Source organism: Leucopleurus acutus (assembly GCF_964270905.1).
Source record: "Leucopleurus acutus genome assembly, chromosome: 13".
Lineage (NCBI taxonomy): Eukaryota > Metazoa > Chordata > Mammalia > Artiodactyla > Delphinidae > Leucopleurus > Leucopleurus acutus.
Genome location: NC_139155.1, coordinates 85,313,182 through 85,328,332, shown reverse-complemented (window position 1 = coordinate 85,328,332; position 15,151 = coordinate 85,313,182). Strand labels below are relative to the sequence as shown.

Sequence of the window (15,151 nt, the reverse complement as noted above, 5' to 3'; positions counted from 1 at the left end):
GCCATATGAGCTTTAAAAAGAAAAAAAAAAAAAAACACCAGCATACATCCGTGGCCTAGATTCGCTATGACCACCAGTTTGCAAACTCTAGGCTAGACGTTCTTCCTTTGGGACAGTCCCAAGGCCCCACAACTAAAGGCCTTGTGGCTACTATTTCCTGGAGACTAACAATTCACGATTTGACCTCTCAAGGGAAAGTCAGTGTTATAGTCCGTTTCAGCTCTAAAATTAACTTCTGTGGGAAAGAAAAAACTTGAGGGGTTTCTACTCACCATGAAGATAACACTTCAGGAGCCTCTACACTGTGGATGCTGGAACCTCTTCTGGTCTCAGCAGCCTCTCCCTCCCTAAATTGACCCTCAGCTCTGGCATGACTGAGCCACATGCAGCCTGGGGGTGCGGCAGCTGCCCCCTCCTGTCTTCGAAAGGCAGTAGGCCATGGGGGTGAAGGGCACAGGCTCTAGAGCCAGGCCACCGGGATTCACACTCACTGCTCCCTAGCTGTGTGACCTTGGACAAGCTACTTAACCTCTCTGTGCCTCGGAAAAATGGGGATGATAGCCGTACTTACCTCCTTGAGTTGTTTGTTGTCAGAATTCAGTGAGTTAAGGCATGTAAACAACGTAGAATGTGGCCTGGACCATTCTACGTCCTCAGTCAGTTACCTAGTACTGTTTATGACATTCCCCCTGTCCTGAAATGCCTTTCCCAGCCAGGCTCCCAGACTTCCCTGACCACCAGGCCACCTGCTCTCCCTTTCCTCAAACTGCTCACCCAACAACATTCTCTCTACATCAGGGATGGCAAATAAGTTCAGTCTTAAGTGTCATACTCTCTACCTCACATGAATTGATAGGGGCTGCCTGGAGTTCTGAGCTCAGTGCAGTAGATTAGTAATGTCTGCCACAGCAGAGGGAGTGCTGAGGTGCTGCAATTGACTGGTCATGTCTGCCTTGGGAGAGGGAAGGGCAGGAAAGCAGAAACCATCCCTTGGCCATCCTTGGTCTATAGTGAGCAGCTTGCACTGCCTTGCATTGGAAGAATCTCTGCAGAGCAAGAACTGGGTTTTAGACCACCCCAGCCCCACCAGTGGAGTGACTAGCACAGGGCTGGGTCCACACCAATTTCTGAATCAGTTTTACCATCAAGACTAACTCAAGGGGCTCCGAATAGGAAGCCCGCTCCCTGTGGGCTACTAAACCCACCTGGGATCTGCCAGAGCCTCGGGATCCTGTTGCCAGGCTCTGAACAAGCACACCTCCAAACAGACGTGATCTGGTACATCGGCCTCCGTCAGAATCAGAAGGACCATACTGGACTCACGATTAAATCTTATTTTTCCTCACCTGCACCCAGCAAAACAAAGCCCCACGTGCATTGCAGTTTATATGTCTACCAGCTCGGCATCTGAGGACCAGGAAACACCACAGCCTAAATTCAGTGGAGACCCCTCATGTGCCAGGCACTATTCTAAGAACTTTGTTAACTTGTGTAATCCTCACAACAACCCTGGGAGATAGATCCCATCATTATCCCCATCCTACCAAAGAGGAAGCTGAGGCCCAGAGAGGTTAGGTAACTTGCCCCAGGACACACAGCCAGTATGTAGCAGAGCTACTGCTGCTTCCTACTGCTACCCAGGAACCTATGTGAGCAAAATAAGCTAAAGACAGGTTTGTCCCCCTAGCGCAGAGAAGTTCCTCACTTTCTGCAATCCTAAAACCAAGTCTTTGTCATACAGATAGAGACAGCTGCTTTGCTTTGACAAAGGATTCTTTACTGATGAAAAGCGGCGAGGTGGGAAACACTGTCTCAGAAAGCTCCTTCGTGGATTTAGAAACTGGAATTCATTTACAAGGTGTCCACTTCCGGCCATTATGGGATTCTGCCTGGCACATCAAGGGGGCAGTAAGAGGTTCAGACTATCACGTGAGAGCCTGAAGGGGACAAACTTGGACCTCACAGCCCGAATTGCTGCTCTCAACGCAGAAGTTTTAACCCTGGCTTCACACCAGAATTATACTTAGGGGGTGCTTAGAAAACAGGGATGCCCAGGGCCCACCCCCAAATACTCTGCTTTACGGTGTCTGGTGTGTTGTTTTGCTGGGTCTTATTTTATGTTTGTAAGTTTCCTCATGATGCTGGATCCTCAGCAAAGCATCAACACCCACTTGACAGACTAACAACTCACTGACGATCAAGAGTTGATTTGCATCCCACCCAACCCCGCAAAGCCTCTCACCTGAGAGTGAAGTGGTCAGCCACAGAGCCACTGGCTAGAGAGACCAAAAAGGTGGCGGTGTCCCCTTCCCGGACGAGGTTCAGAGGTACGGAGAGAACGACGTTCTCATCCAGGCTCAGCAGGGACCACCTGAGATCGTCCTGGGTCGGGTAGACCACGACACTCCCGATCCTCTCCCGGACAGCTGGCGCCGGCGGGGGGCTGTCCTGGCCCGAGTGTATGTTGTTCTCCCACTTGCTGTCCTCCTCCAGGGGACACTGGCCGGCCTGGTCGGCCGGGTACAGAGTGAAGAAGAGCTCCATGGCCGTGCCGCCCAGCAGGGCTGGGATCTCCTCCTCGGGCTCCAGGTCCAGCCCAGAGCTGAACCACTCGGGCAGCACCTCCAGCTCGGCCACACACAGCCCAGGGGTCCCTTGCAGCCGACAGCTGGCCGCCACTTCCCTGGCCTCCGGGAACGCAAACATCTTGACGCAGGGGAGCTGTTCCGCTGGGTCGCCGTCGGCCCAGCCCATCCCGGTGATGTAGAACAAGGTCTGCACTTTGGGTCTGTTGGAGTAGATGGAGCTACCGAGGATGTGGGCTTTCAACTTCCAGTTGAAGGGAAACTGGCCCATGTTGCCAAAGGGTGCAGATGTCAGCATGAACTCCCGGGGGACCGTCTTCTCGACTGAAAATGGCCCATAGCTGGCATTGACCATCGGGGGGCTCCTGGCTCGGTAGATAAAGAACGACTCCACCCGGGCCTGCAGACTGCAGTTCCGAGTGACGTCCTGGTTGGCCTCTTTAAGGAAGAAGGACTCCTCTGCGTTAGAGACGTGGAAGCTCGTGGGAAGGTAAGCAGGGAGCGAGGAAAACCTCTGCAGGCTGTCCACGATGGCGCGGCTCTCCGTCACTGCACGAGAAACGGAAGCAGAGGAAGAGTGAGAGCCGCGTCCGGAGAGGTAATGAAATTAACGCAGGGCCGCCTCCACCCATCCACACAACACACCGCCCACCCGAATCCTGGCCACGCCCACCCGAATCCTGGGTCTCCTCGCGGTGAAAGTCCTGTCATTACATAAAGAGTGTTCCGAGATAACCGGGGCAAGGGTGGGAAGGAGCCCCGTGTACCACTGATCCAATCGTCCTGTGACTGAATTACGCCCCCGCCCCCGGAGGGAAAACGTCGCACCCTCTTTTGCTCTTGCAAAGCCCAGAACTCAGAGGATCGTGGTCATCTCTGTTGTAATCACCCCCCAGAGAGTAGGCTGCACACCTACCAAGCCCACCATACAACCAGGCATTGGACCATTGTATATGACGTGTTGATACTTGATTACTTTGATATTTATGCTTCTTCCCATCCCTCCTAGATGTGGTGTCCACGTGGATAAACGTTTAGACATCGCCTAATTCTTTCTGAAGTGAGGGTGAAGCGATGGCTCAGCATTCCCACTTCTAGAAATCTCTCCTTCCGAAACACGAGTGAGAATTCATAAAGATCTGTTTATCTACAAGGATGTCCACTGCAGCATCCTTTTGAATTGCAGACAAACTTATTTTATGTGCTGGAGCCAGAAGCCTGGATTTGAATCCTGGCTCTGCCACTTCCTAACTGAGCAACCTTGGGCAAGTTGCTTAACCTCTCTGTGCCTCAAATGTCCTCATATAAAATAGGATATAAATATAAATGATTGTAAGGATTAACGAGTTAATAAATATGAAGCGCTTAGAACAGTGCTGACACACATAAATGCTCAATCTTTACCTGCTATCATTATTATTATTTACTAGTTTAAACCATTCCAAAGGTTTATTATATTAAGAGGAGACCAGATAAACTATACACTTTTACAATGGGGTAACAGGCAGCTCTGTAAGAAAAATGAAGCAGAGCTGTATCAGCATGTTTGAAAAAATGTCCACAATCTGTCATTAAGCATAAAAAATTATAAATGTATCACATATGATCCTATTTGCGTAATTTTTTAAGATTCTATATGTATATATGTAAATGTACATATATCTATGTTTGGTATCTATAGAATCCAGAAAGGATTTTTGCCTTTTACCACTTATGTCTCTACCTTCTTAAAACTTGTTATGATAATCATGTATTACTTTGTTAATTAAAATACATATAAATATACATAAACATGTATATGTGGACATGCGTATATATATATATGTGTGTGTGTGTTTCTTTCAAGTGGGGAAACACAAACAGCAAAGACCCAGGAAGCTTCTTCAAGGTGAAGACAGCCCACCAGGAACCAGGGTTGGCAAATCAGGCCAAGAACAGACAGGAATTCTTCCTTGCCCTGAAATAAACCTCTGCCCCTGGAGCCTGGCTTCCAACCAGAGCAAGAGGAAATAAACCAGGCAGCAGTGTTTACAGTACAGCATCACCAGAGGATAAAAGGCAAATAAATACTCCATTGACTCTGACTCCTGGTAACATTTTTTCTGCAGCCGTAACAAATTCTGTGAAATACAGTTTTCTGTTGACTTAAATAATTTTTGGCCTTTTCAGGGCTGTCCTTGGTGAGCTTTCCTTTCCTAGTGGATGACAAAATTGTAATTAGGAGATTGTGAAACAGATACCACCACGAAGGGGCTGACGTATACTTTCTCCAAGAAGGTGTTCAGAAGGCAAGTTCTCTGTGAAATGCTGCACAAGCTCACTTACGTGCAGAATCTAAAATAGTCAAATTCATAGAAGTAGAGAGTAGCATGGTGGCTGCCAGGGGCTGGAGGGGAGAGAAAGGGGGGATGTGGGTCAAAGGGTATAAAGTTTCAGTTAAGCAAGATGACCATGTTCTGGAGAGCTAATGTACCGCAATGTGACATAGTTAACAACCCTGTATTGTACATTGTAATTTGCTAAGAAAATGGATTTTAAAATCAATCTTCTCAACACGTACACACACACACACACACACACACACACACACACACAGAGTGAAAACTAGGTGGAGGTAATGAATATGTTAATTAGCTTGATTATGGTGATCATTTCACAATGTACACATATATCAAAACATCCGATTGTACACCTTAAACATACACACTTTTCACAGGTCAGTGATATCTCAGTAAAGCTGAGGGGGGAGGCACCTCCCTGGTGGCACAGTGGTTAAGACTCCGCGCTCCCAATGCAGGGGGCCGGGTTCGACCCCTGGTCGGGGAACTAGATCCCATGTGCGTGCTGCAACTAAGAGTTCACGTGCTGCAACTAAGGAGGCCACGTCCCGCAACTAAGGAGCCCGCGTGCTGCAACTAAAGGAGCCCGCCTGCCTCAACTAAGACCCAGTGCAACCAAATAAAATGCATATGGGGTCCGGGGGGAAGAAAGAAAGAAAGTTCTCAAGTGTCATCAATATGGCCAGTCCTGGTCAGATTAATTACTGGAGGAGAAGTGTTATTCATTGTTCATTTCTCCAATTATCTATCTAAATATATTTACTACTCTATCTAAATATATTTACTTACTATATTTCCAGCCCTGGTAGGGATATCACAGGGGCAAGACAGATGCGGTTTCCGCCCCAGGGAGCGGGCAAACTTTGGAGAAAGGCACGGCTAACCTACACAAGGCAGCTACAAAAGTGAACGTTCAGACCCTTCCAAACGCCCGTCCCAATAATTCTCCACCTAGGAATTCATGCGAAGGAAATAAGAGATCATCAGAAAGGAGATTAATGCGCAAGCGTCAACACGAGTATGATTTATAACAGCAACACACAGGAAGCAACCTAAAAACTCATCATGAGGGCAATGATTATATAAATGATTAAAGTCTTACTCTGTGTGAGATATTAAGCGGTCATCAAAACCACGATTGCAACAAATATGTAGCACCGTGAGAAAAAGCTTACGACATCTTAAGTGAAAGAACAGACGTCAAATCTTGATTTAAGTTATCCCACATCTGTTTAAAATATATTTTCAAAAGTAGATACTGTATGTATGTAATATATACACATACATAAATACGCATATGATACATTCACTTTCATAATATAGACCTGAGTTTCCTCCAGATTGCATCCCCACGGATCGGGCAGGATTCGGATCAAAGACAGAGGAGGAAGAGAGATGACTTTGAAGAAGGAACCTCATCCTAAGGAAAGTTTTAGCTGTTGCCGCCACCAAGGGGCAATTTGTATTTTGACAATGTCAAGCAATGCAGAAACGCCATTCCAGATGAAATTTAAATTATTTTTTGGTTGGTTTATTTCCCCTCTCCAAACCACGAAGTTAAATTCTTGGTGAATTTACCCATAAATTAATTGGCAACGAGGCAAGTCTGTCTTCCACGGCCTGACAATATCCTCAGCAGAGATGGGTGGGTGCACAGCCGACCAGATGGGGAGGAAAGAGGTTCAAATTTTACCTTCTCATAAAATCCAGGCAAAGCCCAAGGCAAGGTTTAAATTCTGACTTATCTACAGATGTGGAAAAGGAAATTAAAATAAATGCAAAGTTTAATATGCTCTGTTTCCACTGTGGACTTTTTCTATTTCTTCGTTATCATTTATATCGATATTTTATACCTCTCAAAAATTGATTTACAAGAAATTTAAAGCTGAGCCTTCTCTCTTCTTGATTATGGCCAAAGCCTGCATTTTATCTGAAATGACAGTGTGAAGTTTACAATCCTGTCCCACCATAACTCAAGCAAAATGCAATACAAATTTTGTCCGAAGGCTTATATGGAAAGCCATAAACACCAGCTGGCAGATCCTCATTTTGTCCTCAAACCAGATTGCCACAAAATATGACATCCAAATTTAGGAGCATTTTATGAAGACGAGAGACTGTCCTTAGACAGACACCCAGGGTCTGAGAAGCTAACACCCCTACCTTTAGCCCCCTAATGTCACATAGTGGCACCATTCTTCTTCCCGTTGGCAGGTAGACCGTGTGGCCAGAGTTCTGAATGTGAAATGAGGCCCTATTCAGTCTGCTGATTTCCTAGAGGGCTTTTCACCACCTGACTGAATGAGGTGGGTCCTGAGAGCAGAAAATGAGGACGTTTTGGGCTTCCCTGGTGGCGCAGTGGTTAAGAATCCGCCTGCCAATGCAGGGGACACCGGTTCGAGCCCTGGTCCGGGAAGATCCCACATGCCGTGGAGCGACTAAGCCCGTGCACCACAACTACTGAAGCCCACATGCCTAGAGCCCATGGTCCGCAACGAGAAGCCACCGCAATGAGAAGCCCGTGCACCACAACAAAGAGTAGCCCCCGCTCGCCGCAACTAGAGAAAGCTTGCGCACAGCAACGAAGACCCAGCGCAGCCAAAAATAAATAAATAAATAGAAAATGAGGACGTTTTAGTGAGGCCCAGCTGCAAAGGGCTTCTCATCACTGCCCCCTTATGAGCCAAGAAGAAAATCAAGTGCAGGTTCACCAAGAGCACAAGGTGCTCCAGACGGATGCCCTGTGGTTAAAGGATGCTCTGACTGGCAGATGGCTCCGAGGAAGCCCCAAAGAGAACCTCGGGGGGAAATTAACAACTTCCCAGGATGAAGCAACTCCCAGGGCGCTGGGAATCCCGGCAGGGACTCTGTGACCCAAAGTGCGTGGATGGACATCACTGCTGTGCTTGGCACGCAAAAAATACTCCTGGGCACGTGCCTTTGTCAGGAGTGGAGGGACCTGTAGCTCCAAGATAATGCGGCCCACAGACTCACAAACCTTTCCACTGCCATCACCAGCCCTACCTGGAAGCTGAGTACCAGTCTTGTGGCTCCTGGTCACCCACCTGAGGGTCAAGGTCTGTGACATGTCTGCAGCTGAGTCTCTTCTCACTCCCACAAGACAACATGGACGTGCACAGCCAGGAATAGAAGGCTCTCCTCCTTCCAGTGGGCCAGATGGCCAGGTCTTTGGAAACCATCAGCAAGAGAAATTGCTCACTGGTCTGTCAAAGGGTGGTCCTGAAGAATAGCTGGTAGTTTACTGCCACCATCTGGGCACCCCCATGTCCATGGTCACGGTGGCCAGAAGCTACAAGGAGGCCCTTGGAAGCATTCATATCCGTTCAGAACGGTGCAGTGGAAGTTGCTTCTGGGATGAAGGAATGAACTAGGAGTTCATTCACACTCGTGTTTTCCTGTCTGTCTCCACCCTGTTTCTGTGTCTTCCTCTGTGAACTTTTGCACTTGCTGAGAAGCTCATCACCCACCTGTGAGCAGAGCAGACTCCTTCCCACCAGGATTTCTCAGCTCAGGAAGGGTTTCTCCAGCCCTGTCCCTGCTCTTCTCTGCATCACAGGAAACTACACTTCCCAAGCTCCTTTGCTCCCTGGCCTCTGGATGCAATGGGAGGCTCTGGCAGAAGATGGAGCATGGGAGGTATTTCTCCCCTTGTCGGCCAGCATTTCCTGGCAGAGACGGTGCCTCTTCTCTGATTCCAGCCCTCTTCATGCTCCCCACCATGCATACAGCTCTCCTAGCAGTAGTTCTAATATCTGCTGGATGGTTCCAGCTTCTGGGTTCTGATGATCCAATTTCCCCACTTTGTCCCTTCAGCCCAATTGGTAGCAGCTTCCTGTTGTTATTAATTTCTGGATTACTTTACATTCCCAGAAGGTGTTTACCATGCCCGACTTGGTTTCGCAGATCTTCCATCACCCGAGTAACTAATTCCCTTGATTAAATTCCCTCTGTGGAAATAACTAGAGTGGTTTCCCTTTTCTTGGCTAAAGCCGGACGAATACATCCAGTCACGAATCACACCTTCCTATTATATTTCTTCAAGGCCACTGTCGCCATATGAAATTAGCCTTTTACTTGTTTACTTGTTGTCTATCTAGTCTCTCTATTAAAATTCAAGCTCATGAGAGCACAGGCTTTGATATCCAGTTTATTGCTGAATCTCCAGTACCCAGCAGAAGGAAGTAAATAAATATGTACTGAGTGAATGTCCATCAACTGAGGCTGCCCTGGTTTAATGCTGAGAGAATAAATCTCTCTGTGTTCCTTCTGAGCCTTTCTTTGGCGTCTCCCCAGGGTTGTTAATAGATATCATTAGTATTAACAAATCACTGGTCCATCACATTATTACTCCATGCATGTCCTCTCAAATATCACATCGCTGTGGTCACTAAGCTGGTTGCTAGGTTTGCCAAGCAAAGAGCTGCACTGCTCACATGGAAGGAAAAAATACCACTTAAAGGAGAAACAGCACTTGTGATGTGTCAACACACCTGGGCATGTATAACTGCTAAGTTCACTGATTATCACAATGGTTGTGAGATGAATAGTTAGTCCATTTTGGAAAATGGTGAGACTGAGGCCCAGAGAAATGAAGCAGTTTGAACATGGTCGAAGGTAGGGTTCCAACCAGCTCTGTCCCATTCCAAAGGCTTTCCACTTCTCTGTATGGCCCTAGGGCCAACTGGCCTGCTGGTTCTACCATGAGGCCAAGGCTATATGCAGGTCAGCTGAAGGGGCTGGAACTCAACGCTCACTATTCCAGGTTCATGGACAAAATCCCTACACATCCAGTGAGGCTTTCATCACTCTACCGTCACAGGTGACTGTCTCCCATCCCAGGTACCAGCCTGGATTCCCAGGTAGAGCAGGAAAATAGATACAGTTGACCCAGTTGATGGCAGAGCAGCCAGAGATCCATACCTTTAAGGTAACAATAAATGTGGGAAAGCACTGCTACCCGTAAACCCCTGCACGTGGCCGGGAGCCTCAGGAGGAGGAGCCAATGCAACAAGTCAAACCAAACGCTCTCAGGTTAAGGAGGAGAAGTGCAAGTGGTGAGTTATTCATTAACGACCAGCTGTGGTGGACTTTATTGCACATCCTCATCCAGTTTGCTCCCACCCCCAACTGCATCCCATCACTGTACCCTGGGGACCAGATCCTTCCATGCCTCTGCATTTGAAACACAAGTCACTGATCACATAACCAAGAAAAGGCAGCAAATACTTAACTACTGAATTCAAAAGCCACCCATATAACAGCAAGATGGGAAAAGTCAGATGAGTTTCTGTCTTTCTCAACCAGATAAAATATACCGTGGCTGAGAGAGAAGGAGAGACCATACAGACAAGAGGGCATGAAACCACCAAGGCCAGCTGGTCCTCAGGCTGGAGGGATGCTCGCCTTTGTCCCAAGATTCTTCTCAAATTTCAAACTGGGGAGCCCTGTGTGGCCAAACATGGGTTGTTCACAAGGACAGGAAGCAGATAAAAAGCAGACCAGAAGCAGGGGGAAAGCAGGAAGCAGAAGAGCAGACAGGAAGCGGACAGGAAGCGGACAGGAAGCCGACAGGAGAGAGCAGGTCCCTCCTCCCAGCTCCAGCCCTGCAATCTCCTATAGCAGCCCCCCCGCCCACCGCCGTTAGTAGAGACTAACAAGAAACAACTGGCTAAGAGAAATGTGGTTGGTTTTCAGATGCCAGCACCCAGCATTAAAGACCAGAGAACAGGGCTTCCCTGGTGGCGCAGTGGTTGAGAGTCCGCCTGCCGATGCAGGGACACGGGTTCGTGCCCCGGTCCGGGAAGATCCCACGTGCCGTGGAGCGGCTGGGCCCGTGAGCCATGGCCGCTGGGCCTGCGCGTCCGGAGCCTGTGCTCCGCAACGGGAGGGGCCACAGCAGTGAGAGGCCCGCGTACCGCAAAAAAACAAAACAAAACAAAACAAAACAAAACAAAACAAAAAAAGACCAGAGAACAGAAAGATGAGTTTGGAACTAAGAAACGGTAACTTAACAACTGAGATCCCATTTGTCAGAAGAGAAAATTGCAGCAGAGAGGCGTTAAGTCTAGTAAATGATGGTTCCAGGTCAGGATTCCAAACAACTGGCTCTATAGTATACACCCCTAACCACCGCCCTACAGAGCTTCACATCGAGCCCGCTGGGGAAAGGAAGAGCTCTTATTCCTTGATCTCCAGGCTGTCCCATAATTCCTTCTTGGTCCAGAGGGAGACAGGGAGACTCTAGAGAAACACCAAATAAAACCCAGAAAGTGAGGGTTTTTAGAGAAGAAGCCAGGAATCCAGAACTGTGTGTCCCCATCAGAGGCTGCGTGATCGTAGCAGGAACCACGGAGAACTCCCAGGTACTACACCGTAGTTTGTAGAACTATCAGTGGAATAGAGAATACGGGACTAACATGCGGTGTGGAGGAAAAAGATACGGACTTTGGTTTGGACACATTCGAGTTAAGGTGAAAGGGAGATGATGGGGAGCCGGGTGAAAATATGAATGGGATTCAGGAGGAGGTGGACACCAACTTCATCTCCACACAAAGGTAAACTCCTTGTAGACACAGCGCCACATCCTAAGATAGGGATTCTGAACTCTGGCTACCTAGTAGGTACACACGGTAAAGACCATATGTATCATACCCGGCCCTGCCCACCAGAATTCATTTTAATGGTCTCGGGGAGGGGCCCAATTGTTCCCCTGTTCTCTAGATGACTCAACTGAACAGCAGTGGAAAGAAACGCCACTAAAAGTTCAAAGACACTATTGGTACACAGTAGGTACTTTGTGGATACAGGTTTCCCCCGCTACCTGAAAGTAAATCATTCCTGTGAAGTCTTTCGTAAGCCTAAATGGCACAAAGCAAAGAAGCAATTACCTTAGAGCACATCTTGCTAACGGATGCACAAAACAAAGGGAGATAAAGCACAGGTGCTCGTACGGTTCAAAGCCATGGCGACTTGATGCTGAGATGCTGAGTGTACGTAGTTCCGGGGAAGGAGCTCGGTGGTACCACTCTCACCCGTCGGGGTGCGCGATACCTCTGTAAAGGCTCACTGTAAAACCAACGCTGAACTCTCTTTTCATTTTCGCCTTTTTTTGTAAAAGGGGAAATCCTCCTTAGATTTCTTTCAGGTTAGCGAAAAATGGTACTAATGTAATTCTTTCGTAAAAGCCAAGAGGCATAAAGTGAACTTTCAAAACGCAGGCGGGTATCGGTACTCAGAAATGAATAGTCACTCCTTGTCTTGAGGGCAAGTCTTGGGTCATACACCAGTAAATCCACTGAGGATTAGATATGACTGTAAATTACAGTGATAATAAAAAGTACAGAGAAATAAGGGCAACGAGAAAAGAACAGAATCATTATCACAGTCATCATTTATTTACAATCCTTATGACGTACCAAGCACTAGTCTAAGCATTTCACAGGTATTAACTCTTTTAATCTTCAGTTTTTGGATTCTGAGGATTTGATTATCAGCCCCACTCATAGATGGGGAAACTGAGGCACGGGGCAGTTAAGTGACTTGCCTAAGATCGCAGAACTAGTAAGTGGCAGAGGGGAAAGTGGATCCAAGTTGTCAAGCTCCCGGCAGAGTTTACACCCTTAGCCACTATGTTCTGCTGCCAGGGGAAAGCTTAGCGAGCAAAGTCTACAGTGTGAGAGCTTCGGCAATGATTAAAGGGACTGCAAATGGGCCTCTGAATTGTCCGGCTCTCAAAGCACGAGATGAGGTCACCAGTTGGGCACCATTCATAAGATGAAAGCAAGAAGCAAAGCTTTTCCCGGCTCTGAGAGAAATTCCTCCGGTGGTGGTGCCCCGAGGGACACAATGGCATCCCCACAATACAGTGAATTTATTAGCAGGCTCCTCATGGTGCCGTCCGCACAAGGCGGGATGCGACAGTGAAGGACCATCAGGCAAAGGTGATTATGCAGAGGACAAAGGATTGCGAGGCAAGACAGCTGACAGCTCTTGGAAGGTCTGGCCTGATGGAAAAATAAGATGCAGAATAAGACCCTAGAGGAGAATTCTACCCTTCAAACTCTCCTCCATGAACGTGCTTTCTTACCAAACCAGCTAAGGTCTTAGAAAGTGGTAAGTAGCAGAGGTCTTGAGACTATATTCTCTGGCAAGATCTGGGGGCACAAATGTTCTACATAAACCATCCAAGGCCAGTGTACAAGATTTAAAACACAAGGAAGAGGATTAACCTTTTCTACATGAGGTCCACCACTTCTTTTATGCCATAAAGACCCTTCCCCATATCCCAAGATCAAATATATACTCACCTATACTCTCAACTGGGTTTCTATGGTGGGTATATGTATATTCATGTGTGTGACTACATTTTTGCATTTAATTCTTTTTTATCGAGGTATTTTGGGCCATTAAAAGTTGTATATAAAAAATAGATCAACAACAAGGTCCCACTCTATAACACAGGGAACTATATTCAATATCCTGTAATAAACCATAATGGAAAAGAATATGGAAAAGGAGATAGATATATAGATATATAGATATATAGATATATAGATATATAGATATATAGATATATAGATATAATCTGAATCACTTTGCTGTATGCCAGAAACTAACACAACATTGGAAATCAACTATACTTCCATTTTTAAAGAGGAAAAAGTGTTGTATATATTCAAGGTGTACAATCTGATGGTTTACATTGTGAGCAAATGACCACAACCAAGCTTATTCATGTCTCTATCACCTCAGATGATGAATCTGAGGTGACGGGTATAGGAACTGATATTTTTCGTGTTGAGAACACTTCGGATCTACCCTCTTATCGAATTGTATGTATTACATTTAATTCTTGAATCCATCTGCAGTTCCTTTTGGGGTATAACGTAAAGTGAGAATCTGATAGTCGTCGGAAACTCGCACACAACTGAATAAGCCGGCAGAAGGATTTTATTTGACTTCATAGTTTAATGGTTTTTTAATTGAAAAATAATGTGACTGTATTTTTGGGGACAGAGGCTTTCAAGAGGTAATTAAGTTAAAATGAGGTCGTTAGGGTGGGCCCTACTCTGTTATGACGGGTCCTTATAAGAAGAGGAGATGAGGACACAGACACACACAGAGGGATTACCACGTGAGGACACAGGGAGAAGACGGCTGTCTACAAGCCAAGGAGGGCGGCCTCAGGAGAAACCAGCCCTGCCCACACCTTGACCTTGGACTCCAGCCTCCAGAACCATGAGAATAAATTTCAGTTGTTTAAGCCACCCGATCTGCAGTACTTTGTTATGGCAGCCCTATAACTGAGAGATCACCCTACTTTATCAAACTTCTATCAGTTCATCTTGCCTATTTTTTTTGTCTTCAGAATCACTTTAGATTCACTCCGTCAAGTTGCCCCAAACCCAGTCGGACCCTCACCTGAAGATGAAGGTCTGCATATGGGGCTTATGGGTGCCTTGCCACTGTCTGCCATATTTTTCTTCATTATCCCTTTTTTTTTGGCTGCGTTGGGTCTTCGCTGCTGTGCGCGGGCTTTCTCTAGTTGCGGCAAGCGGGGGCTACTCTTTGTTGAGGTGCGCGGGCTTCTCATTGCGGTGGCTTCTCTTGTTGCAAAGCACAGGCTCTAGGCGCGCGGGTTTCAGTAGTTGCAGCGCGTGGGTTCAGTAGTTGCGGCACGCAGGCCCTAGAATGTGTGAGCTTCAGTAGTTGTGGCTCGCGGGCTCTAGAACACAGGCTCAGTAGTTGTGGTGCACAGGCTTAGCTGCTCCGTGGCATGTGGGATCTTCCTGGACCAAGGATCAAACCTGTGTCCCCTGCATTGGCAGGTGGATTCTTAACCACTGCACCACCAGGGAAGTCCATTCTGCCACATTTTTCTATGTGTTTTCAAGTTTTCTAGAATGAACATGTCTTCTTGCTTATTTAATCTAAGAGAAATACTGAGATTTTTCCCCTTAAAAAGAAAGATATGGAACTTTATTTTAAGTAACAAACTGAACACACTCATTTCCTTGCATCTCCACAGAAACCCCGGAGAAATAAAAGCGTAAAAGTACAGAAAGGAATAAACTTACGAACAAGAGAAACGGAGGAGGGCCATCTGAAGATAAAATATTTCAACAGATTTATGGAAGATAGGAAATGGACGAAAGCGCATTGATGGGCAAGACAACAGAGGAAAGCTTGAGCTGGAACTACTCCGCC

General features: G+C 46.9%; 1 protein-coding gene across 2 annotated transcripts in view; it reads right to left on the bottom strand.

The window, feature by feature from the left end:
- TMEM132B (transmembrane protein 132B) overlaps positions 1 to 15,151 on the bottom strand; it is a gene marked incomplete at both ends in the record, with an annotated part of 388,765 nt that overhangs the window by 224,978 nt on the left and 148,636 nt on the right. The window contains one exon of one of the 2 annotated variants that reach the window (XM_082853297.1): positions 2,243 to 3,134. In XM_082853297.1, the coding sequence (XP_082709423.1) occupies positions 2,243 to 3,134 (892 nt within the window). Of the gene's footprint in view, positions 1 to 2,242; positions 3,135 to 15,151 lie in introns of those variants that run through there. The other variant, XM_082853298.1, reaches the window with a different exon arrangement.